The 24,484-nt window shown below is 49.2% G+C and overlaps 1 protein-coding gene across 10 annotated transcripts in view; it reads right to left on the bottom strand.

The window, feature by feature from the left end:
• Positions 1–24,253, bottom strand: part of TDRD7 (tudor domain containing 7) — a 49,460-nt gene extending 25,207 nt beyond the window's left edge. For 7 of the 10 annotated variants that reach the window (XR_010607879.1, XR_010607880.1, XM_065656841.1 and 4 more), the window contains exons 1-6: positions 22,651–24,253; positions 20,473–20,694; positions 13,024–13,165; positions 11,418–11,631; positions 4,793–4,878; positions 3,429–3,646 (exon numbers count right to left, since the gene is read on the bottom strand). Coding sequence is in view for 8 of the 10 variants with exons in the window: in XM_065656841.1 (XP_065512913.1) it covers positions 3,429–3,646; positions 4,793–4,878; positions 11,418–11,631; positions 13,024–13,165; positions 20,473–20,694; positions 22,651–22,686 (918 nt within the window). In the remaining 2 variants the exon portion in view is untranslated. Of the gene's footprint in view, positions 1–3,428; positions 3,647–4,792; positions 4,879–11,417; positions 11,632–13,023; positions 13,166–20,472; positions 20,695–22,650 lie in introns of those variants that run through there. The other 3 variants (XM_065656838.1, XM_065656839.1, XM_065656842.1) reach the window with 3 other exon arrangements.
• Between the last annotated feature and the right edge of the window lie 231 nt (positions 24,254–24,484).

Genomic DNA, 24,484 nt, shown 5'->3' with positions numbered 1-24,484 from the left:
GTAAAAACTCAGCTGCCAGATGTAGTAGTATGTAGCACCTGCTTCATTAGGAGAGGGGATACTGCCCAGGAACAGAGATTTCAGAAAACAGCAGCTCTAATCCTGTTTCTGTCAGTCTGTTTACCAGCTGCCATCTTCCTAAGCCCTTAGTTTCAATTTCTGCAAACAGTCACAACTTCTATAAAATGTAAAAAATGAAGAATATTCTGACAATTAGATACTGTTAAAAAAAATAAACAGAATATACTACCTGTCAACTAAGCAACATACACAAGTCCCATTCTTGTCTAAAAATATCCTCTACTTTCCTGTTCGTGATGACAAACTTAAACTTGTAATGACTACTTTAAAAAAAAAAAAAACCAACAAACAAAAAACAAAACCACCAAACCAACCACAACACCCCAAACCCACCAAACAAAATCCATGCCAATTTTCCCTTTCTTATCTCTGATTTTTTCCAATTATATATCTTCCAGAAGACAGACAGCCTTTAGAACCTGCCCAGCACCACCAGAGACATCCAAGAGATGAAGCAAAGAACACTAAGCTTTCCTTTACTGTGTAAAACCTCTTCCTTGGAATAAATAGCCAGGCGAATGTTCTCCAGTCTGAGGAGTATTTTCACATAGTATCAATCAAGACAACACCAATGTGTTCAAGCGCACTAAAAGTATATGCTCAGGTGTTACATATTCTTTAGCCATAAGCTTATTAAAAAGTGGTAAGATAACTGACTGAGGAATGGTAGATTACTGGAGATGAAACCAGCCTCTGATTATGGCTAAGCTCATAGGTAGCCAGAGCCAGTAGGATGTTTTACAAAAAAGAACATCTTTGTTATAGAACTATTGAAAAGCAAGTATATCTCTTCCAGCACAACTGGAAATTATAAATTCAGAATGGCAGTGTTGTTTTTCTACCAGGTCCCCAAGAAACCAGACGGAAACACTAAGGCTGCCACTACTACAAGAAAACTCTAGAAGCAACTATAGAAGCATGCATCCCTTCTTTCTGCCAATTAAAAGGTGTCTGCCTACTATTCACTCTTCTCTTCTAACTGCAAGAATGAATTTGGGAAGGTAAGTGGAGAAAAAGACGTTAGAAGACAGCTTCACCTGACAAACACCACAAAGGACTGACATATTATTTTGTCATCTTCTCAGGCTGATCTACGAACATGAAAAAAGGCGACTCCTAGAAAGAAGTCAGGACCAAGACTGGCCAGAAAGGATCAGCTGTGGAAAAATTACATACAGGCAGGCTGAATCAGTGCATTAGAAGAACTGTACTGGGTCAGAACAATGGTGTTCTTAGCCTGACATCCTCTTTTGACAACAGCATGTGCCTAGGAAAAAGCACAGCAGATAGGACACATCTAGCGATACCTCTTCCTCATTTTGGATACACCATAGTTCAGGCACTGTCAGTGACAGTTTCTTTGGAATGAAGTTGTTCATGCCGAGTGAGGCCAGGGATCATCCATTCATCCATGAAGACATTCAGTTGCTTTTGAATTCAAGATGATGATCATTCCCCATTTACCTTCTCCATATTTTTATAGCCTATATCTCCACCTTTACCCACTTAAATCATCTAACTTAATTGTTGCTTGTACAGAATCCATTACTTATTTTACCCATCAACATTCTGAATCACCCTTTCACTCTGCTTCATGTCTCACGTGAGTTTTTGTTTGTGCATTTTCAGGGTGGAGGTGAGAGAAGCACATCTGAGTCTGACATATGCTTACATGTTTCCTCAGTGGTATGGTGTTTGCTATTTTGCTGGGCTGTCTTTTCAGGAAAGCTTGCTTCCTCCCTGGGGCCCAAATGAGAGATGTTGTCACCAGACAACCCAATAGCTTAGTACAGCTTCCAGACTATTATCCACTTCTGCTATTTCAGGTGGGTACTGATGATGTTGCAACGAAAAAAATCTAAGGTCGATCAAAAGAGATTTCAGGGCCCTGGGAAGAATGCTAAAAAATTCAGGAGCACAGGTAGTATTTTCATCAATCCTCCCAGTAACGGGGAGAGACTTTGGAAGAAGCAGGTAAGCCCAACATGTCAATACCTGGCTGTAGGACTGGTGCCGCCACCAAAACTTTGGCGTTTATAATCATGGAAGAATGTTTGAGGCACAAAGTATGATGAGGCCTGATGGGATCCATCTCTCCTGATGGAGGAAACACATCTTTGGTTGTAAGCTGATGGGACTGATTGAGAGGGCTTTAAACTAGCACCACTGGGGAAAAGGATGCCAACACGAGAGCTGAGGGTAAGCCACGGGTTGGCACGGCATTGCCTGAGGGCGGCAATGCTAGCAGGAATGTTCATGCTGGTCCTGGGAGCATGGAGGGCTCAGGAGCACATCTGAAATGTTTGTACACCAACACACACGGTATGAGAAACAGGGTGAACTGGAAGCATAGGTCATTTCCCAGAGCTATGATATCATTGGTATTAGTGAGACTTGGTGGAATGAGTCCCACGATGGGAGTGCTGGAACGGAGGGCTATAGGCTCTTTGAGAGGGACAGGCAAGGCAGGCAAGGTGGAGGAGTTGCACTGTATGCAAGGGAGAGCTCTGACTGTATAGTCCTTACAGTTAGTGATGATGCAGTTGAGAGCCTCTGGGTGAGGGTTAGTGGGATAGAAAACAAAAGAGATAGTGTCTACTCAACCCAGTGGTGATGGCAACTCATGTGGCAGACCTGTAAGCGGAGGCTCAGCCTGATACAGTTCCTAATATGAAGGACAAAGACACCCCTGGTGATCCATAGGTAACAGATATCAGTGGGAGTGGGCAGGAAGGAAGCTGTAATCTCTCCCCACAACATTATCACACTTCACTTTCATCTATTATTGTATCATAAGTGTAACTTACACAGCAAAATTCCATAACCTTGACTTAAGATGTAAACAAAGACCTATGGAAAAGCCTATAAAAAGATAATAACTACGGACAGACCTAAGATTGTTCACACAGGATTTGCTGGTAGCTTATAAATTTAAGACGAGATAAACCCACCAACAAGGAAAAGCATAAAATGCAATTGGGAAAAAAACAACCAACCAAACAAAAACAATTATGTCATGGAGAGCAAGTGTCATCAGCTGCTGTTTGAGTTGTCAGTGTTGGAGTCAGTTAAACGTAACAACTCCGCAACCCAGAGCACTTGCTCCAGGAAGCCAGATAGGCTGACCTTTCTTCTTCAAAACAATGCTAGTGAAGACAACAGTGGTTTTTGGGTGATGTTTTGAAAGCGTTGTTACAATTGGAGGGGGTGGGGTTCTTCTTTCTTTTTTTTTTCTTCACTGCTACAGATGGTGAGAGGAAATGCAGGCCTACATAAACTAACATTTCCCAATTGAACACTCAGAAAGAGTACCAGCATCTTCCAGAAAAATGACATTCAATACTCACTGTGCACACATGAGGCCAGTTCTCAAGTTCACGAAGCACTGTTGTGCTAAGGTCCTCCCAGTACATTTCCCGGTAGATCTGTGGTATCTTTGATACCCAAACACCACTGCTGCACTTGCTGAGAATCTCCTTAATACGACTTTGAACTTCATGGACAGGAGTAGGAGGAGGGCCAGAGGCAATAGTACGTGTCTCTGCAACGGATATATTCAGGTTATCTGTTAAACAAAAATACAGCCTTGAAGTAAATATAGACTTATCAGCAGAGAAGAAGACAGATGATTACCTACCTATTCAAAAATCAAACATGGGAGCTGCCAGCATAGCATCAACTCTAAAATGCAGCTCTCCTGCCCAGCATGGCTGTTTCAGTCACTTTCTGTTGGAAAGCACCATGGAAACTTCAGACAGTTAGTAACTGTCCTGAAGTTGAATTTTCAATTTCTGTGGCTAGTTTAATAACAAGTTGTTAAATGTTTCTTCTGAAAAGATCCTAGAAGAGGTTACAGAACCCTCAGCCATGCTGCTGCTGAGAGGATGCACTGAGGCAGTGTCTCAAGAGGGACATAAAATAATTTCTTTACAAGTACAAACACAACACCAAAAATACAGCAAAATACCCAAGGACTTTCTTCTAAATTCAGAGAAATGCACAAAGCAGACAAACGATTTGCCTTTCATTCTAAGACGTGCTGAGGAAAAGTCTGAACCCAGCACTCAGTCTTTCTGTGGTGCTGCAGCCCAGGAAACCCTCCAGCACAGCAAGGAAAGAGACAGCAACTGTCCAGCTACTTTGGACGGTTTCATACAGTGTGTGTATGAGCAAGGCAGTCATTATCCCAGCTGGAGGTTCACATCACTAGCTTGCCTGCGCCCTTTTCTCTACTCCTCTCCTCCCTTTGGAAGGATGTATTTGCTACCATATCTGTAGCTGACAGGTCTCAAAGAAAGCAAGTCCATTAACTGCACAACTGCTGGGAGACAGGCACACAGAAGGGTATTTTCTGGACAGCTAGGTTACTGTGCTGCTTCCTCTTGAAAGCCAGGATTTCACTTTCCTCTACCAAATCCCTACCCTGGCAGTGAAGTTAAGCATACTTCCATTTCCAAACTACTCACACTAGCTTTGAGATTGGCTTTGACACTCCTATGCAAGGATTTTCCTAGAAGACAGAGAGGCAGACAAGTAAACAGACACATTTCCCCAGCACCATGAAATCAGAGTAAGAAGTTTCACTCACAGAACTTGGTTTCTCATCCAAACCTACTGTCATTCAAAACAAGTACTAACATGGATTTTTCTTAAGGTGATACCCAATCTAATGAGAATAGTCAACAAAAAATTTCTTAATGGGCAAACATACCATTTGAATCTAAGGAAGAGCTTCTGGACAGGTGAACTTGCAACTCCTTTTGAAACCGTGGTGGGACAGTTAGTCTCTTCTCAGGCCTAAAATTGAAAAGAAAATTGCTTTAAATCATTCTCGTGGCTCTGAATAGCATTCCATTTGCTTACAAGACCTAGACATAAAACAAAATCTATTTCACATACTTCTAGCAGGCCCCCTGCACCAGATCAGTACTCATAATGTCCTGGTTTGGAAAACAACCTGATGATCAGTAACGAGACAGATCAACAGGTGGTTATTGTGAGAAACAAAGTGCATAGTAAAAAGATATTAGAAAAAGGAGAGCATCTAAGGTTAATAACACAGTTGATGGTCTTACATTTGATACGTTCAGCCTGACTATTTGGTCTGTTACCTGCATGGCGTTTCGGTCTTGCTGTTGAACATGATTATGCTCACCTTCTTGGTAGCCATATCAGAGTCTCCTTAGAGTATTTGGCTTCAGAAAGCAGAGCAACACCTAAAACTACACAGGAACTCAAGGTTGTTTCGTGGATGCTGTTGCTGCACTGTAACAGATTCCTCTCTGAAGTCCTCTCTCACAGAAAGGACACAAATGTCATGCTTGCAGGTGTTCTTCTGAGGTCCCTCAAAGAGCAGCAGCTTATGCTGGGAGCACATGCAGCACAATAAGCTCCTGAGGGTGAAGAGGTCACAGCAGTGTGTATATCTCTAAGATTGTTTTGGAAACAATCAGCTGTGGAATAACTACATACACCGCAGCAAAAGCAAACTAGAGTTGGAGGAAAGGGTTCAAAGACACAAACCCAAAGAATAGCTGCAGTGGAGAAGTCAGCGTGGCAAATGCACCAGAATAGTTCTCCACAGATCCAAGGCATCCCCACAGATGCTGTGAACACTAGGTACCTCTAGACCACAGCAGCCACCGCACATGCACTGAGGAGCTTCTGCAGAATGTCTCTGTCCAAGAGGCCAGTAAGGAGACTGGCCACCTCTGGAGTTCAGGGACAACTTGGGGGGAAACCGCAAACTTCACCAGTCACAGAAACACCAAGGGGGATTTTCCCAGATTCACCTGGGCTCTCAGAAAGTAGGATAGCGGACAGGTATGATGCTGCGGCTAGTAGCAACAGGACATGTAGACTAGCAGAGTATTAAGACAGCCCTATGTGTCTTCACACTGACCTTTACTCAGAGCAGATCTGCAAATCAGAATGAGGCCTCCCACATTCACACCTCTTCTAATTTAGCATAACCTTGTCTCCTTTGCTTTTTTGCTGTCCCCATAAGACGAAACTATGGCTCCTCCATCAGCTACGGAGTGTCATTTATACCAGAAATAATACTTCTGTTCTGGGTCACGTCCCACAGCATTAGCAGTGAAGACAGCCACTGCCCAGCACAGCATTTTCCAAAGCATGAGACACATGCCCAGAACTGCTGAGCAGCAGATCAACTACAAGCACATTTGTGAAACAGAAGTGGGCCAAGACTCAGAAAGTAGAAAAGCAAAGTCACCCACATTAAACCCAAATACACATTCACACCTTGCACTTGCTGGTTATCTGAAAAGACTCTTTCAACGCTCCCCCTCCATCACAGGAAAACTCTACCTTCTGGGCACAGTTCAGATTCCCTACCCAAAGCAGCAGCACAGTCTCTTCTTAGAAGGTGTGCCGTGACTGGCCATGCAGATTCTACATGAAACCCAGGATCTCACCTCTCTGTACATATATTTACTACTATGGACAACTCCTAGCCCGACAGACACACAAGGAAAAAAGCCCCTGTAAGGGAAGCAGACTCAAAAGAGATACCACCATTGCTAGGCAGCAAGCAGAACAATCCCATGAGCTAGCCACATGGCTAATGGAGAATGTCCTGCTACAACTGCCTCCCAGTGAGAATCCATAACTGTCTTCTAGTCCTCAGTGCCACACATGATTTCTACCATCTTAAGCCACACATCAGGTGACACGGATGACATGAGTGCAGGGTAAGCCACCAGGAACTGCAGCAAGGTTTCAGTGAGGAAGAGAGCAGATGTTCTCCATTTAGCCATGCCATCCAGAACACCTTGGAAAGGAACCTGGAGCAGAGGACTGATGATTCCCTCATATTGAATGTGAAAGCAAACTGGATTTGGGATCCTGTCAGTATTAAGAGACTTCACGTGGTATCTTCCCGTGCTTCCTGCTGTGGTTCAACAGCTTCTCATGGAACAAAATGGTCCTAACATCAGCTTTGAGCCCAGTTACCATCAGTTTCAAGCCTAGCAATTGGGCAAGGATCCTGTGATGCACTGCTTGCTCACACAGACCATGGTGGTCCTATCTCTCCAAAGATGGGACAGAACACAGCCAGAGAGCGGCAGGGCCAACATACTTCTCCTCAGGCTGCAGGTAGGGACAACTCAGCCACCTGCAACAACTCGTGTTCCTCAGCTGCTAGAAATTGCTCCCAGCAAGAGAACGCCTAGCCACACCAGCAGCAGGGCAACATTGCAGCAGCCTGGCCCTTCACAAATACCTCAGCAGCCACGCAGACCTGCCAAGCCCCAAGCTGGAGCTGCAGCCCAGCAGCCAGTTGGGTTTCACTCCCACAGACCACTGTCTCGGAGTGAAAGGAAGGCATGCCCTTCCCTGCCTACGCCCTTACCTTGGTAAGGTCCACCCCATCCAGTTCTGTTCTTTGGCCCTTGGACAGTGCTGTCTCAGCAGCGGGGCCAGGTGGCAGCAAGCAGCAAATCCTGCCTGCTGGGCCAAGCAAGGGGGTCACGAAGCATCTCAACCTGTTCTCATCCATGCCTTTGCTCTCCAGCTTCAAGGATCTCTGCAGTTAGCCTTACAAGCAAGGTCTCTCCCACCTTCTCTGGGTTTGCAGGTCCAAAGCAACATACTCATAACATGAACATGCGCAATTGTTGCTATAACAACAGTCCCTCAGACCCTGCAATAGTATCTGCCAGAAGGCCTGGGAGGGCAGCAAGAAACAATGTGGCACAAGTGCAGCATCTCCCACTTGTCACCTGGGTGTGATAGCATGAGGAGGAGAAACAGCCTGTTCGCCTTCGACTCAAGACTACACAGCAGCAAGCCCCAGAAGCTGTGTCACGAACATCCCTCAGCAAAAACACCACAGAGCACTAGAGAATGGCACACAGACTTTGGCAGCCACATAGGAACTGCCATTTGCAGCCCCACTGTGGGGCTTCACTACATGATGCTGGGTGGAGCACCAAGAACAGTCAGTATCCTGTGCTGGCTTGACTGAAAGCAAGTTAATTTTCTTCATACCGCTAGAAACTTTTCTTTTTTGTAGCTAGCATGGTCATTGTTTGGATTTAGTTTGGGAATAAGAAGGTAACACCCAGAACAGACTTAATGTTTTTTCTTTAAGTAACTTTCCAGTGTCTTTGAGTTAGAACAAAGAGAATGCAAGAGCTTACTGCTATCTTAGTTGATGTCTGGAAGCCAAGGCCTTTTCTGAGCTCTCTGGCTCCAGGTGTGAGGCAGCAAGGAAGTGGGGCATGGACAGGGCAGACCTTGAATGACATCCAGACTGATCAACGAAAATATTCCATGTCATTAGCATTATGCTTCGTATTTTAGGAGAGTTGGATTTTCCAGCTAGGGAGATGGAGACAAAGACCCACTCCAGTTCTACTCCATTTTGGTTGAGTTCCATTCAGGAGTTTCTTTTGGTTTGGCCTTTTGCTGTTCTACCGTTTTGCAGTGGGCCTCTATAGCGCTTCCTCCCTCTTTTTTTTTTTCCCCCTCTTCCCCTGGGATCAGCTGTTCAGGACAGGGTGCTCTTTTCCTGGGACTGGCTGCTCAGTGCAGATGGAATTCATGAGGAATTGCACTGAGTATCTTTCATTTTATATTCTGTTTCCTTTTTATATATATATTATTATTTGTAGTAGTGGTATATTAGTATTATTTTGTTATTTTATTAAACTGTGTTAATCCAAAAGATTCTCCCTTCCCTTTTGATTCTCTCCCCTGTTTGGGGATGGGGGCAGTGAGCAAGTGGCTACTGTGGCTCTGATTGCCAGCTCAGGTTAAACTCTCACAGGCTGCTGGCAGCGCTGCTGGAACAGTGGCCCCGAGTCTGCACCGGCCACCTGTGAGCCTGGTGTGAGCCCAGGATTTCTGGGGATGCTGCTCACATCCCTGCTCATTTGGGCACTGCTTTGAGGTCAGACCTCCCAGCTCAAAGTGGCTTTCCCTCCTGCAATTCTCAAAGCACAAGCAACTACAGCAGCTCTGGGGGCACAAAACGTGCTCAGCAGCAAGGACATCAGCCATGGATGGATCTTGCCAGTCCTGAAGCCAAGTTGAAACAAATTAATCCAGTCACACAGGGCACTACATAATCTTGCATTAAAACAATATATGACTTTCTTCTCCATGAACCTTCCCTCTAGTATGTCCCCAAGCAAACAGTACAGCGTTTGGATTCTTTGCAACAGCACAAGACCTCTTCTAGAGAACTACCTGGACCAAAGCACACTTCGTCTGTAGCTTCTCCTGCTGAGCAGGGCAGGAACAAGACACCAGAAACAAAAGCAGCACCCTGTTACACGAAAAAAGCTCAGGGGAACCTGTCAGAGAGGAACAAAAGTGACAACACAAGATGAAGCACACTCCATTAGAAGAACCAGAATAGACTTGACATCTACCTAATTTTATTTCAAGCATTACAAAGCTTCAGGTACTCTGAAACGCCTTCTGGCCTTTCAACAACTAACCTGGAGAGAACAGTAAGTACCCTGCCTGTCCAGGACAAAGGATCTCTGCCTCTTAGGGAACTGCTACTTCAAAAAATCCAGCTCATCTGCACAGACAGAGAAGATAAAGACTCTGCACACCTGTTCCCCACCTCTTTTTCACAACTAGACAACTTGACCTCTCTCTCCTCTGTTGCAGCAGCCTCCTCAACAAGACAGAGCACAGAACTGGTGACATGATTCTCCACCGCAGCTCTACCCAGCTCACTCAGGAGCAGAAGAACAGGGTCAGCTCAGTCCACACTCATGTTGTTGGAAGCTGGGATGCACACAGAGGCCCATCTCAAGGCTCCTCGCTCCTGCTGGGGCCCCAGCCTCACTCCCCTCACCTGCCCCACGCAGCACAGCTCTCCTCCCTGGCCTCTACCCCCAAACCCTCCACTACTCACATGGCCACTGCCAGCTCCTGCGGCTTCCTCGCTGCTCCTAACACTGCTCTCCTCTCACCCATCTCAGCTTCACAGCTGTGGGCTCCTGCTGCCATCACCACCTGCCTCTTCACTCCCCCAGATTTCTGCCTGGGCGCAGCCACACAGCTGCTGCTACAACCACAGCCCCACTGCCCACGGACACCAGGAGTGTCTCCTGCCCTCAAGAGGAGCCTTGCCCCAGAGCAAAGCCCCAGCAGATCCACCCAGCAGCCCCAAGGCTGTCTCCCCAGCCCTGGGGCACCTGCCCGCTCCACCAGCACCAGCACACCAGGGAACTTCCCAAAAGCACAACCAGCAGGGCAGTGCCATTGCAAAGGGCACTTTGCCAGCAGCAGGATGGTTACGAGACAGCGCTACCAGCCATCGGTGCAAGGCTGCACTCGCAGGCACAAAAGCTGAAGCGGCTGCTGCTCTCACCAGCGCTCTGAGCGCATCCTCACCTCCCCTCTGGCACACACGCCTGACGCACATGGGACTCATGCAGGTGACCGGGGCTGCAGGTGCCTGTTTTCTGTGGGTTATTCCAGAAAGAGCAGGCTCCGGGGCAGGATTAAGCCATCGCTCTGCTCCATGCCGCTTCACAGCTATGCCGCCGCGGAAGCCGCAGCCGCTGCCATCTCCCTTCAATGCCAGGCTGACTGCTAAGCCAGCCCAGTGACCTGCAGAGGATTACCACCACAATCACAGCTCCAGCGGACTGAGCGCAGCCACAATGAGGGAACAGCAAACGCTTTCTCCCCACCATCAGCTGATGGCCCAGGGCGGCTGAAAACAACACAGAAAGAGAAGTGATGGGGCAGCAGATGGGTAAGCCACCTGGATTAGAGAGGCTCAAAGGTGGCTGAAAACCAGCACATACCGCTAACCCAGCAAAACTGCAGCTCTGGCCCTCATCTCACTTCACCCAAACACGGTGGGGCAGCTGCTGGGGCTGAGCACGTTGAGAAGAGCCACAAACACTGATGCTGCAACAGAGAAGTCAGGCGAGAGGTAAAGAGCAGCCGCCTGCAGACAGTCATGGCCCTGAACATGCAGCATTGCCTGTCACCTCCACACAAACCTCCTTCTGCTTCTTATTGCACTGGCCAGAGCAGCTCCCACCTGGGTCCAGGAAGCAGCAACCTCACCACACAGCCTTGGTGTGGCAGCTTTGGCCAGATTTCTCCCCAGAAGACACAGGAGCAGCCCAAGAGCATGGATAGCTGCAGCAGCATCCTAAAAGGCAAAGGGTCACCTGTCTCCCTCTTGCCTATCAACCCACATTCAAACTTCACCTTCTGCAAGGGTGGGAGCCTGGATTCCCATGTCCCAAAGTACACTGCTGGTACAGCAGCATCCAAGGGTCCACCACCCTTCATTTCACCTCACTCAAACACACAGACATGCACACACTGACCTGTTTACCACAGTGACGTGCCTCTGCATGGGAATTTCTTTAGATGGTCCACTCCCAGCAGCTGGAGGCAAGGCAGACCGGCCACTCTCCACAGTGGGTTTCACTACTTCACATGCCACTCCTCTGCCTCGTGACAGGCGAGGAACGGGCCTCTTGCTGCCTTCTTCTTGCACGCTCAAAGGCCTGGGCTGTCGCAAAGTTCCTTTCGGCTTTCCTAAAGAGTTTACAGACGTAGCCATGAGTAGCACTCTCCTTCACCCCACTCAAAGAGACTTCAAGCACAGCAGTAACTCACTCCAGGTAGGCCATACCTTTCCAAAAGACAGTTCGGAAGGATCCTCTCAGCCACAGTCGTGAGTCTCTGCTACAGCATTGTGGCTTGCACCAAATGACTCACAAACCAGAGTCTCCACCGTTGTGTTGCAGCAGGGAAAGAGCCAGGAGATCTGTTTCCCCTTATGCTCTTGGAAAAGCCTGGCACCTGTGAGGTGCCACCACAGGTCATGTCTCAGGTGAAACCCATGGCCAGGCTGCCATTTACCACCCAATAGCAGCAGCAGCTCCCAGAGGTGCAGCACATGTAGCCCGACTCCACCTTCTCAGCCACCTTCTGCACCACTGCCCAAAGGGTCTCTTCTCTGCTCTGGCTTGCAAGCACCCTCCTCCCAAACTCCCACCACGCAGCAGAGGTTACCCAAGAACACCTGCAGAGGAACATGCCACGCTGGCCTTCAGGCCACACTGGAATAAATGACCTCTTGGGCACTTCATTGTTTACTTGCTGGCTCAAACATTTCCAAGGGGTATTGCTGTGCATGATAGTGAAACAATGTTCGTTGATGATCATTGTCATTTAACTGGGACAGGAGTCACCAGTTCAGCTTCCCAGTTAGAGGGTAGACTGTTGGAGTGGTTACAGGAGAGCAAGAAGCAGCAAACCCTTTGTTACACACAAGAACAGGCAACACAAACAAACTGCAAGGCACACTGTTTCTCCAACCTGCCAACTCGCAAGCAGATGGGCCTTGCCCAGTCCTGGTCCTGGGATACTCCACTGACCAGTGAGGCAGAGCTGACCCACAGGGTTCTTGGAAAACACTGCTGCAGCAGCTTATGCAGCCCCTGGGCATCAGCAACGCGGTGGTACCTGGGCACTTGCAGCAGCAACAGGAGCTGCTGAAACAGCCACAGATTATGTTGCAAGGGCTCTTTTTCACTGTGAGGGCATGGCTCATCCCTGCTACTCCACAATAGGCTAAGCTCAGCCTCAAAGAATGAGCAGGCTCATTGCCACACTTCTTGCCTGCATCTCAACCACATTTATCACAGAAGCACAGGAAGGTGGAGGTGAAGCCAAGCATCCCCCAAGAACCTTTATTCAAGATCATTCACATCTCGCATACGCACTTGAGAAAGGCTTCCTCACTGACCATGCCTTGCAAGCACGAGCACCCTTGTCAATAACACTCCCCACTGCCAGGAACTCTTCACAGGAACCACGCAACTCATGGTCATTAGTGACACACACTCATAGCCAAGACTTTTGTTCCAGCAGCTGCACAGCTCTTTCGCAAAGGCAGGCCCTCCACAGCTGCCTGGGGCTTACCTGCTAACGTGACTGGAGACGTGTTCTTCAGTCTCATCTGACAGTTCACTTGCCGTCCCATTTTCTTCTTGGAACTTCTCTGCCGGGCCACCAGTTGAGCGATTGGGAAAGTCTCGCTGCAAGCAACAGCATGGCAAATGACCTTGTTGGAGTGGAAAAGGGAGGATAATAGTCAGTGAGACTCAAGCTCATCCATAGTCTGCAAAAGGATCTGCAACCATTTCCACACCTGTAAATGCTGGGTCATGCGGGCCTGCAGGCAGCTCAGCAAAGGCTTCAGCAGCATACACAGGTCTTGGAGACCTGCCTCTCCTTTCGCAGTGCACCTCAGAAATCAACAAAGCAGACAGCCAAAGCTTCTCCATCAGCTTCTCACATTAGATTCAACCCCACTGAGAAACAGCCTGGCTTCTCACTCCCATCCTGCAGGCTGACCATCTTACTTTATAGTACTGGGAAGCCACAGTCTTCCAGCCTGTCCTCACTCCCCCTGCCACAGCTCATCAGGGGCTCTGGCACCACTCTGGCCCTGCAAAGCCAGGCTGCCTTTGGTCCATCTACCAAAGAAACAGCACAGCCATCCTCACTGCACATACCACCTTGCAGGCACCAGGCTGGCTCCTAACAACAGCCTGGCCTTGTGCAATCCCACAGCCACCTCCTTGGCCTCCTTAATGGCCTCTTGTCTCGACTTCCCCTTGCCAAGCCTCACCAAGGCTGCCACAGGCCATCCCTGAATGGATGCAGGAATCCCACTTTGGCAAGCTCCCAAAACACATGGCTAGCATGCACTTTGCCTCACAAAGGAGATGCAAACCCAAAGCAGTCACTTAGACATCTCCAAGTGAAAAACAGTAGTCTGTGGTTTCAGAGGCTCTCTCCATGGGTCTGAACCATGGTCTGTGGTGGAGATACAGGCTGAAAAAGGGGCCCTCACGCACAGCACCACCACCCTCATAACCATGGCCCTCAACAAGCATGGGGGTTGACAATTCGGCAAAGGAGAAACTCAGGGAAACTTAGGAAGTAGCAGTTCCAGACAGAAACTTTTCTAACAAGCAAGGCAGGGCAACCAAAGTAGAAAAAACAAGTACCAAGACAGAAAAAAGCAATTGCTAAACTGCAAGAGCTTGCTCAAGAGCTTTCTTCAGTCTCTCGGGCAGACTCAAACAGCCCAGGGCAACACGGACAACGGATGACAACACTGGGAACAGGCAACACTCTCGGCCTCCAGCAGTGCACTCCAGCTTGTCCTTCCCCAGAGCACACCCAGCATCTGCACAAAACTGGATCAACATACAGCCACTGGAGGGAGGTCCTCTCCTTCTAATAGACAGCTCTTCCACCTGAGTAGCTCCTGCTTAGAAATCAGACAGCGTACATGCCATGCAGTCAACACCTATGAAAAAGCATACCAGCAGCCTCAGCACTGCAGCGGTTAAACGCAAGGAATCACAGAAAAATTGAGGCTGGAAAACATCTCTACAGAACATCTCACACAGCATCTCTGCTAAGAGAAGCAACAACTTGACCTATTTGCTCAGGATATTGTCCAGTTGGGGGTGCAATATCTCCAAGGATGGAGACTTCTCAACTACTCTGGATATCTTGTTCTAGTGTTTAGCCACCCTTGCTGCAAAAAACTGTTTGGTTTTTTTTTAAATGTTTAAATGAAATAACCTGTATTTCACTTTGCTCCTGTTGCCTCTTGTCTCTCCATTGGATACCACCAAGAACTGGCAAAGGAGTCTGGCTCCATGTTCTTCTACTCCCTCCAACAGATATTAATATACATGGATAAGATCCCCCTGAGCTTTCTCTTCTCCAGAATGAACAGCCATAGCTCTCTGAGCCCCCCATCAAATATGTTCCAGTCCCATCATCATCTTCACAACCATCCACAGAACTTGCTTCAGTGTGTCCATGTCTCTCTTGTTCTGGGAAGTATGGGACTGGACACGAGTTCCCAGATGTGGCTGAGTAGAGGGGAATAATCACCTCTGTCAGTGTGCTGGCAACACTCTTCCTAAAGCAATCCAGTATGCTGTTGGTCCCCTTTGCTGCAACGACACATTGCTGCTTACTGTGAACTTTGTGTCCCTAGGAATTTCTCTGCTGCACAGGTGTTCTCTCTCACCTCTACAGGTGCATGGGGCTACTCTTCCCCAGGTGCAGGACTTGGCATTTCCCTGTACTGAACTTCAGAGGGTTCCCATTGTTCCAATCCTCCAGCTTGTTGAGGTCCCTCTGAATGGCAGCACACACATCTGCTCTATCAGTCCCTCCTACCATCTACAGACTTGCTGAGGATGACCTCTCTCCCATCATCTAGGTCATTCATGAACATGTCAGACAGCATTTCCTCAGCATCGACCCCTGGGGTACACCACTGATGACTGGCCTCCCAACGGGTTTTGTGCCACTGTTATGGGAGAGACTCTGAAAAGCCTATTAAAATTCAGATAAAGTACATCCAATCCTCTCCCTTCATCCACCCAACCAGTCATCTCATTTTGGAAGGGCATAATTTTGGCCACGTATGATTATCACTTCAGAAATCCATACTTGCTCCTACGTGCCTTATCTATCACATGTCTAGAACAGCTTTCCAGGATTAGTTGCTCAATCACCTTCCCAGAGATTGAGGTCAGGCTGATCAGCCCGTGGTTCCACAGATCCTCCTTCCAACCCTTCCTGAAGGCACAGGTGATACTTGCTTTCTTCCAGTCTTCAGGAAAGTCCTACAAACCACCACAACCTCTCCAAGATAACTGAGAGTGCTCTTGCAACAACATCAGCCAGCTCCCTCGGCATCCATGGGTGCACTGCATCAGGTCCATGGACTTGTGCACATCCAGTTTGTTTAAATGTTCCCTAGCCTAATCCGCTCCCACTGAGGGTAAGTCTTTCTTGCCCTGCACTTTCCAACACATCTCAGAAGCCTTGACATTCCTGATGGCTGGTCTTACCAGTAAAGACCAAGGTAAAGGTAGAAATCAGTGCCTCAGACTTCTCCTTGTCCTTTAAGACCATTCCCATTACTCAGCAGACCCACATTTTCCCTAGTCATCCTTTTGCTGATGACGTACCTGTAGAAATCTTTCTTGTTGCCCTTCATATTCCTTGCCAGATTCAGCTCCATATAGGCTTTAGCTTTCCAAAGCCCATCTCTGCATGTTTGGACAGTTTCTCTATATTCCTTCCACCTCATGCAATTCTGCTTCTGCCTCTTGTGTGCATGCTTTTAACAGTAGAGTTAAGTGAGGAGCTCCTTGTTCACCCCCGCATGCCTCCTGCATCCTTGCTTTTAAAATAATTAAATAAGAGAGAAACTTTGTCATACAGTGGACTGTGCCAGACTGAGTCATAACTCATCTTTGTGAAAGGTGAACCTGAAACCCTTATCTCCTCACCCTTTCACAGATATCCATGCAACAACTGTGCTCCACAATTTCAGCATGGATTTGGTAAGGCTTTAGTCAAACACAGCAAAGGGTGGTAGTTCATTTGCTGTACCTTTGTTCTTGTAGTTTTTCTGTTGATCCTGTGTTTTCTCCTGTTGTCTGTACAGTTACCCAGCTACTTTAAGGACTTCCTTTGGAAGGATGCTCTCAGAATTGGCAGTGCCTGGGGAGCTGTTCTGAAGGTGATGGCACTCTGTCCCAGTTTTCACGTTGTTGAACTCAGCAATAATAAACACAGTCCTTCTTAAGCCCATGCATGCTTGTTTATGCAGCATCTCTATATCCCTCCCAGGTCACTTCTCACTGCTTCCACCTCATGCACGCTTCCTTTTTATGTTTGAGTTTATCGGGAGCTCCTTGTTTTTCCATGCAGTGCTCCTGCCACCTTTGCTTTTTTACCCTGCTTGTTGAAAGGGACCTTTATTGAAACTGGAGGAGGCAACTCCTGAAAATCCACTGCCTTTCCTGGACCAATCGTCTCTCCAGGACAGTATCCCAGGGGAGTCTTCCAACCAGATTCCTGAACAGGCCAAAGCCTGCTCTCCTGAAGCCCTGGCTTGTTGATACTGCTATTTGCTTTATTCCTCTCCTGAACACCACCACCTTGTGGGCGTTGCAGCCAGGGCTGTCTCCAGTCTTTACATCCCAAACCAGTTCTTCCTTGTTTGTAAGAATCAGATCCAGCAGAGCGTGTCCTCTAATCAACTCAGCACTTGTATGAGGACGTTGTCACCGTCACTTTCCAGAAACCTCCTGGATTGCTCATGCTTGGCTGTCTGGTCCCTTCAGCACGTATGGCAGCGGTTCAAGTGCCCCATGAGGATGGGGGCCTGCAAATGTGAGGCTTCTTGCAGTTGTTGGAAGAAAGCATCATCTGCTTTATCTACTACTTCTTCCCAATCAGGGCATTTGTAACAGCCATCATAATGTCACCCACACACTGGTCAGTCCTCTATCCATAACCTCTTGCTGGCACATCAACTGTGCCAAGGCAGAGCTCTACTGCTCTCACATTGGAGGGGCTCACAGAAAATCTCCCTCCTCACCTTTCCAGCCTGTCATTCCTCAGTAGCCTGTGTCCATCCATGGCAGCAGGCCAGTTGTGTGAGCTGTGCCATCAACCTTCCATGACCCCAATGAGATGGCAGCCCTGAGAGGCATGCAGTTTCTCCTGGTTGTGCCCCATGCTGTGGGCAGTTGTGTACTGGCACTTCAGAGTGGTGCCCAGCTGTGCCCATTTCCAGAGAAAGGTTTGAGAGCCTTCCTCACACTCCTGGCTGACAGGCATTTCCCTGTTTGCATGGATGCATGTGGGATGCACCACCTTCAGCCCTGCTCTGTTCTCAAGGTCTCAACATAAAAGATTTTTTGTTAACACACAGTTTATCATAGTTTCATATCTTTGTCATATTTCAGGTTTTTCCTGTCACTAATGTCATAAGTTGTTTTCAGCACTTTCTCCCCTTGTTTTCATGTCATAGTGACTTCAAGTTTAGCATAAATGATGGTTTGAATTAGAATGAATTCAGCTGTAAAAACAGATGGGATGGATGAATTCACTTGCACCAGAGAAATGCAGTCTTCAAATTCCTCTTTTTGGAGGGGCCTAGTTATTTGAGCAGAAGTCAAAGTCTCCAGGTGCAACGGTACGCTGCTTGTAACTGAACATGCAGTGAAGCAAAGCAGGCTTCCTTGAAATGACCCAGCCACCTGTTGCAGGTGGACGGTATTTCAATTTAAGTCCCTGTGTGGTGTTTTTTGTACACCAAATTTAATGCTCATGCTGTGTGGAAACTGAAGAACACACCTGTCGTGTGAAGGAATAACTGTCAGTGTTTAACTTTCCTATACTCAAGAAGGCTAAATTAATGTTCAGTAGTAAGAGGAGCACAGGATAATTTATATCATTGCCTTCCCAACACAATCAGTCTGTTCAGCATCAGTTTCCCAGGCATTATTCATCCCACATATATCTTTTGATTTAACGAGCGTGTAACACATAGCACTGTGAGACCAATTGGTATTATTTACTGCCCACTTTATAAGATTGCCTGTTGAATGCATTTCTTGTGCTATGTCTTTGACAACTGCCCTAGCAGTAAGGAAAGTCCTTTTAGGAGTACCTAGCCCGCATCCAGGATCATCAGCTGCAAGCAGACCTCTGCATCTGTGAGCGTGTCTTTCCCTCCTGCTCCACTGTCCCTAAAGGGATTAAAGGAAGGGGAGGGGTTTTGGCAGTCTTTTTGGAGAACAGAATACTCCCAGAGCCAGGAAGAGAGATTGGATGACTGCATGCTCTTGCAGCATGCTTATGTGGACTCCAAGCTATGGTCTCATAATGGAGCTCAAATATTCTAAAGAGACGTGAATGGAGAACGAAGTGCTATACTGGTATCATGAAAGCAGCCCCAGGTGGGGCTTTTCAACCCCAGGTGGTTACCAGCCTGCACCTGTGCATAACCACACTTGTCACTCTCTGCTCAATGTCTGCTCAGGGGACACTCTGGACAGCAGCAACAGGAGGGTCATAAAACAGCAGTGTGGGCTCAGTCTTTGCGTCTTTCCTGCCTCCCAGGTGTTCACAGGGTGCTTCCTCTCAGATGCTTCAGTCATGCAGAGCATAGTTGGCACCCCTAAACCAAATCAAGTCCTACTCAACTACCTCAAGGCTCCCGTTTAGCAGCTTTGTCCTCTTCCACTTCCTGAAGCTACATTTCACTCCCTCCTTACAGCTGCCACAGGGAAGGCACCGCCTCTAGTGCCATCCAAGAGTCCACAAGGCTCTCAGCACACATCGTATTAGAGGATAAGCAAGGCTCTCAAGGCAACGGGAGGATACTAGATTACACCCTGCAAGGCCCTAGTTAGAAACAGATGGCTATCTGCCAGAGCCACCATGGGGAAGCATTAAATTGCACCATCGCAAGTGTTCCCAGACATACCTGCATTCATGTTACAGGTGTAGCTGTGGTCAGTGCAGGCCTGGAGCAAGTGAAAAAGAACCCCAGACTTGCATATCTACTGCAAAAGGGCAAATTCTGACAGTTGTAAAAATGCAGCAAAGGAACCTCTTGCTTAGAAACTGCCACATTTCCAGACGTCAGTACAAAACCCAGGACACTCCTTGTCATACTCTTCACAGTTAACCAGGTAGACGTAGTTGTGAGTTCCCAGATGCCATCCTGATCTAGCTGGGCCAGCAAGGGAGCTCAGCCTTAAGTGCTGTCTCTCAAGACCTGCTGTGACAGCCATACATTGTGTCAAACATGGGCTTTCACCTCTCCCACTCTATACAGACTTCAGGAACCCAGATACAGCTCCAATGAGGGAAAGGCTTCAAGCTCTCCACAAAAACAGATGACCTACAAGTCACACAGCTATGCCAACCATCAAGAGAATGCCTTCTGACTCAAAACCATGAATGCCACATCAATAAGGTGGCCTGTGGTCCTGGCAAGCTGCTTCCAAGTTGCAGCCACCAGGAGACACAGGCAAGTGCAGCAAGACCAAAGAATAAGTGAAAACTCTCACACCACACTAATATTATCTGCTGAACATTGGTCCACTTTCTCCTTGACCTCTGCACTGACTCCTTGTCCTTTGTACAATTGCCAGGCTGAGGTGCTGCAACTCTTGTATCAAGGCACCTCACTTACATGGAGTCTTCCTCACTTGGCAAGTCTTCACAGTTCTGTGGCACCGCAGCTCCTGACAAACAAGAGCACTAAGCCTAAAGCAAGCACTGTCAGACTTGTAAGCAACAGCATTCACAATGGTTTTGCTGTATGAAAAAGATGATGCTAGACCCCATTCTGAAGAGATGATCAAGACATACACAGGAGTTAACCTTCTCTAAGGTCCCAGGACAAGCCACCAATATTCACCCCAGAGTTAGACACACTAAGACAGGGTCCAGAGGTAAAGTTATGAACCCTGCAGACTTTACAAACACAAAAGCCATTTCTGAACTGTAACTGATTCTTACCTCTCCCATTTTGTTCCCTTCCATTCTGACCACTCTTGGGATGCTCTCCAGGTAGCCCTCCAGTGTGCCATGTCCTAGTTGCCTGAAGGGAATCCACTCGCCAGTCAGAGATTTGTATTCACTCTGAAGCTCTGACAAAGGTATGCCATTTTTAAAGGGATGAAGAACAGCTCGCAGTGTTTTTGCAATAAGCTCAGGCTCCTGCATCTTCACCTGTATGCCCTGCACCCCCCCAAAAAAAAGAAAAATTTACATATGCAGGCTGAAAATACTGGCTTTATCTACTCAACCTCCCTCCGCAAACGAGCAAGGATTCGGCAGCTCAGTGGCTCTTCCTTGGAGACCTTGATGCTTCTGCGTACACTTGCAGGGGCCTGGTCCAGCCAGCCAAGCAGGGAGTGGTAATCACAGGGCATGACACTGTGGAAAAAGCAGCTGATGGCGCAGAGCACCCCTGTGCACAGCATGGCCCTGCCAGCCAATCCCCCCAGAAGAGGGGCGGGGCTGCCAAGCAATTGGCCCCATTGCCACCGGCAGGGCCTTGACGCCCACCTGAACTGAGGCAGGGACCTGCCACCCCCATGTGGCACCTTGCGCTTCTCCCTCCACTCGTGCCCCACGGTGACACCACGCGAACCTGCGTCCCCATGCCAGTACCCACGGGGCGCCCGTCAGCTCCGCCACAGAAACCACATGCACCCAGGCTGTGCCGCCTCTTACCCACAGGCGCACAACGCCTCCGCTCCACAAATGCCTCTTCAGAGAGAAAACCCAACTGAAGCAAAACCCGCTCCCTGCAAGCTGGGGGCTGCACACAGCAGGAGCTCCAACACTGCCCTGTCTCATCGGCAGGCGACTGCCCCATCCAGAGAAACGTATGTGCCGCTGCATTGCTGGTAAAGGTGCGAGCAGCCTGGTGCTTCATCTCTGACAGCACCTTCCCCAGTGCCACAGGCTGCTAGAGCACTGGCGGGACGCTACAGGAGAAGGCTCACCTGCCAGCAAGGGCTCCTGCCACGGATGGCAGGACAGCACAGGAGCTGGTTTCAAAGCAGGGTCAGAGCTATCTGAAACCCTCCCACCCCCTCAGCTCACAGGCCTGTCCACACTCAGAACTTCTCCAGGGCCAGGCAGCCACACTCGTGAAATGCCTGTCAGCTCCAGTGCTGCCGGGCAGGCTCTGTGCTCCTGGGCCAGCGTTCTTCTCACAGACGCTCCCTCGCTGCACAGGTGGTCTTGCCCGAGAAACCTCCCCGCCACCATTGCAGACCAAAGCTGAACAGAGCTCTCACACAACCCAGGACCAGCCCTGCACTCAAATTCCGTGCTGCACGCAGGGTTGAGTCCCAATACTGAGCATGCTTGTGTGCGTGAACACTTTGTCTTCACCCTCCGGGAACTAATGTGCAACACAAGCAGAGTCAGTGGCTCAGGAAGAGGTGACCTCACTCTCCTGAGGCCTCTCTAGCTCAAGGCACAAGAGGAGAGTCCCTCACCTCCAAGCACATAAAGGTGAGCATCTGCATGGTGTTCTCTCTCCAAACGGCAGCAGCACCTGGCAGCTGCCTGCAACCACAGTACCACCCTGCGGAATGCCATCTGAAGTTATTCTGTGCTGCTCCCTGCAGAAGCAGCTCCTCTCCCCTCGCTGTTTCCATTTTTAGGGGAAATCGCCCTGGGCAACACACCAAGTCCAAAAGGAAGACAAATCCCAACCCTCAGCACGTGGCAGATGCTGCGCCACACGTTTCAGCCTGCGCACAGACACTAACACCGTCTCTACCATCCCACATCCAAGCTCACGACGGCCCAACTCAGGTGCCGGGCAAGGACAAACAGCATCACGTCCTGTTCTTCACCGTTCCTCAAACCGTTCTACTTCATGCACACGCAACACCTCACGAACCTGACCGTGTCTCTGTGTGTGCACACATATATTTACACACAGGTGCCCCCACACACCTACACCTATACACACAGCGCTGCACAGACATGTCTTTACACGCGCCTGGTTCCTTACCCCAGCAACTCCTGCCCTTGGGGGTCCCGTGTGTTTCACGGATTGCTCTGGAACAACCTCTAACACAGCCACCTTCACCACAGCCCCTGCTCAGCTATGGGCCAAAGAGGTCCTGTGCCCAGGAGTCGAAGCACGCATTGAACACATGCATTTCAAACCTCCAGACAGCAATGGGCAGCAGCCACGCTGGGCATTCAGATCCTTCCCTCCTCCTTTTAGAGACTTAGGGGCTGGTGAACAGAACTTCACAGTATGCCTCCCAAAGAGTGAGAGGATGTGGTCGTCACCTGCGAGAAGGAAGAGATCCAGAAAGTCCTTATCTCCTTTGGATCCATCCAGGGTCATGGAGACATAATGTACTGGAAAAATGCACAAGTGGTTTTAAGTTTCTATCATATAAAAAACCTAACTATCCAAGCATTGAAAAGTACATGAAAAAACTCGGGTTTGTCTTCAATTGTGTTCCTAGTTGCCTATATACAAGAGACATGGAAAAGTCAGTGAGAAGCATTTTGAGGCCTTTTTCTCTACTCTTTTTAAAAAATAATACACCCAAATTCTTATCTTGTTAATATGACTCTCGGAAGTCCTCTTACCTGAACTACCTGAATTTAACTTACTGCTCCTGAAAAATTAATGCAATATCCATCGTGGCTGGGAAAAAAACCTGGGAAGGCAGTTTCAAAAGTTGATTCAAAAGAGGAAACTTAAATGAGAAAAGAAAGGGGGCAGGGATGTGGGGGGACATCAAGCCACCATCCGCTAGCTCTGTAGTACACCAATACTGAAGAACTGAGTTAGATCAGAAGTAGCAAACAAAATACCATAAAATATATCCTCCTAAACTATATTATGAGGCGCAGTCATGAGGACAGTTCATGTAGTTAAACGAGATGACAGATATCAGGGTACAAAGGTTACACCGAATGCAGTCTTCAGGTTAGACCTGAACGACGCTCCCATTCCTACGGCTAGCAGTAACGCAGGAGACTCGCAACGCAGCAACGGCGACAGTAAGTAACACACTGATACACTAGTAGAAAGCTACGCAGATCCAAGCGGCTTCTGAAGCTTTTTTTGAAATCCTTTTTCGTGGCCAGCTGCTGTAAGGTCAGGTCATTCCGCAGCTATGACACCGGCCCGGCAGCTCGGTGCCTGCGGACGGGAGGACACTTCACGGAAACACAGCCCGAGCAGCCTGCCAGCGGGCCAGGCTGCATCGCTCAGAGCGGCCTTCTCCGGCACCCCAAATGAAACGTTTTGCCATATGCTGAAAACAGACTGCTAGCCTCCAGTTGTAAACCGGTCCCCGTGCTGCGGATTATTGCTCCGGCTAACTAAAATAGGAAGTGAGGAGAGTTTCCCTGCTAAGATGGATCAGCTCCCCAACAGCCACACAAGACTACAAACACAGCCGTGTAGAGCGTAGGTCTCCTCTGAAGGCACAAAGTCGCCACTAAACCGCTGAGGCCGGGGCACCTTCCCTGTCACGGCCGCTGAGGAGAAGCAGCCTCCCGCTGACAGGCAGAGCCTGGCCCTCCGCACTGCCTCTCCCCCCCGCCCGGCAGGGCTCCGCTACTTCCTTACCACCACCTCAACCCAGGGGCTTTCAGACACCAGCCAAAGCCGCTTCCCCTGTCGCTGCCGCCGGGCCGGGCCGGGCCGGGCCGAACGCCTCCACCTGCTGCGAGCGGCCGGCGCGGCAACGGTGCCCGCGCGGCCCGCGCCCCGAGAGCGGCCGCGGCCCCGCCCCGCGCCGCCCAACCACCGCCAGCGGCCCCGCCCCCGCCCGCGGCGCCCCGCGCGCATGCGCCCCGGCCCCGCCCGAGCCCGCCAGCCGCGCGTGCGCGCCAGCCGCCTCCCCCCGCCCGGCGGGAGCCGCCCCGGGGCCGCTCGGCTGAGGGGCGGGGCCGTCTCGGGGCGGGGGCGGGGCTCCGTGTGCTCGCGGGCTGGGCGCGCTCCCGGCCCGCGCGGCCCCGCCGTGTCCGCCTC

This window comes from Caloenas nicobarica, chromosome Z, assembly GCF_036013445.1.
Source record: "Caloenas nicobarica isolate bCalNic1 chromosome Z, bCalNic1.hap1, whole genome shotgun sequence".
In the NCBI taxonomy this organism is placed as follows: Eukaryota; Metazoa; Chordata; class Aves; order Columbiformes; family Columbidae; genus Caloenas; species Caloenas nicobarica.
The sequence above is the reverse complement of the archived record's forward strand: the minus strand, read 5'-3'. Positions and strand labels throughout refer to the sequence as shown.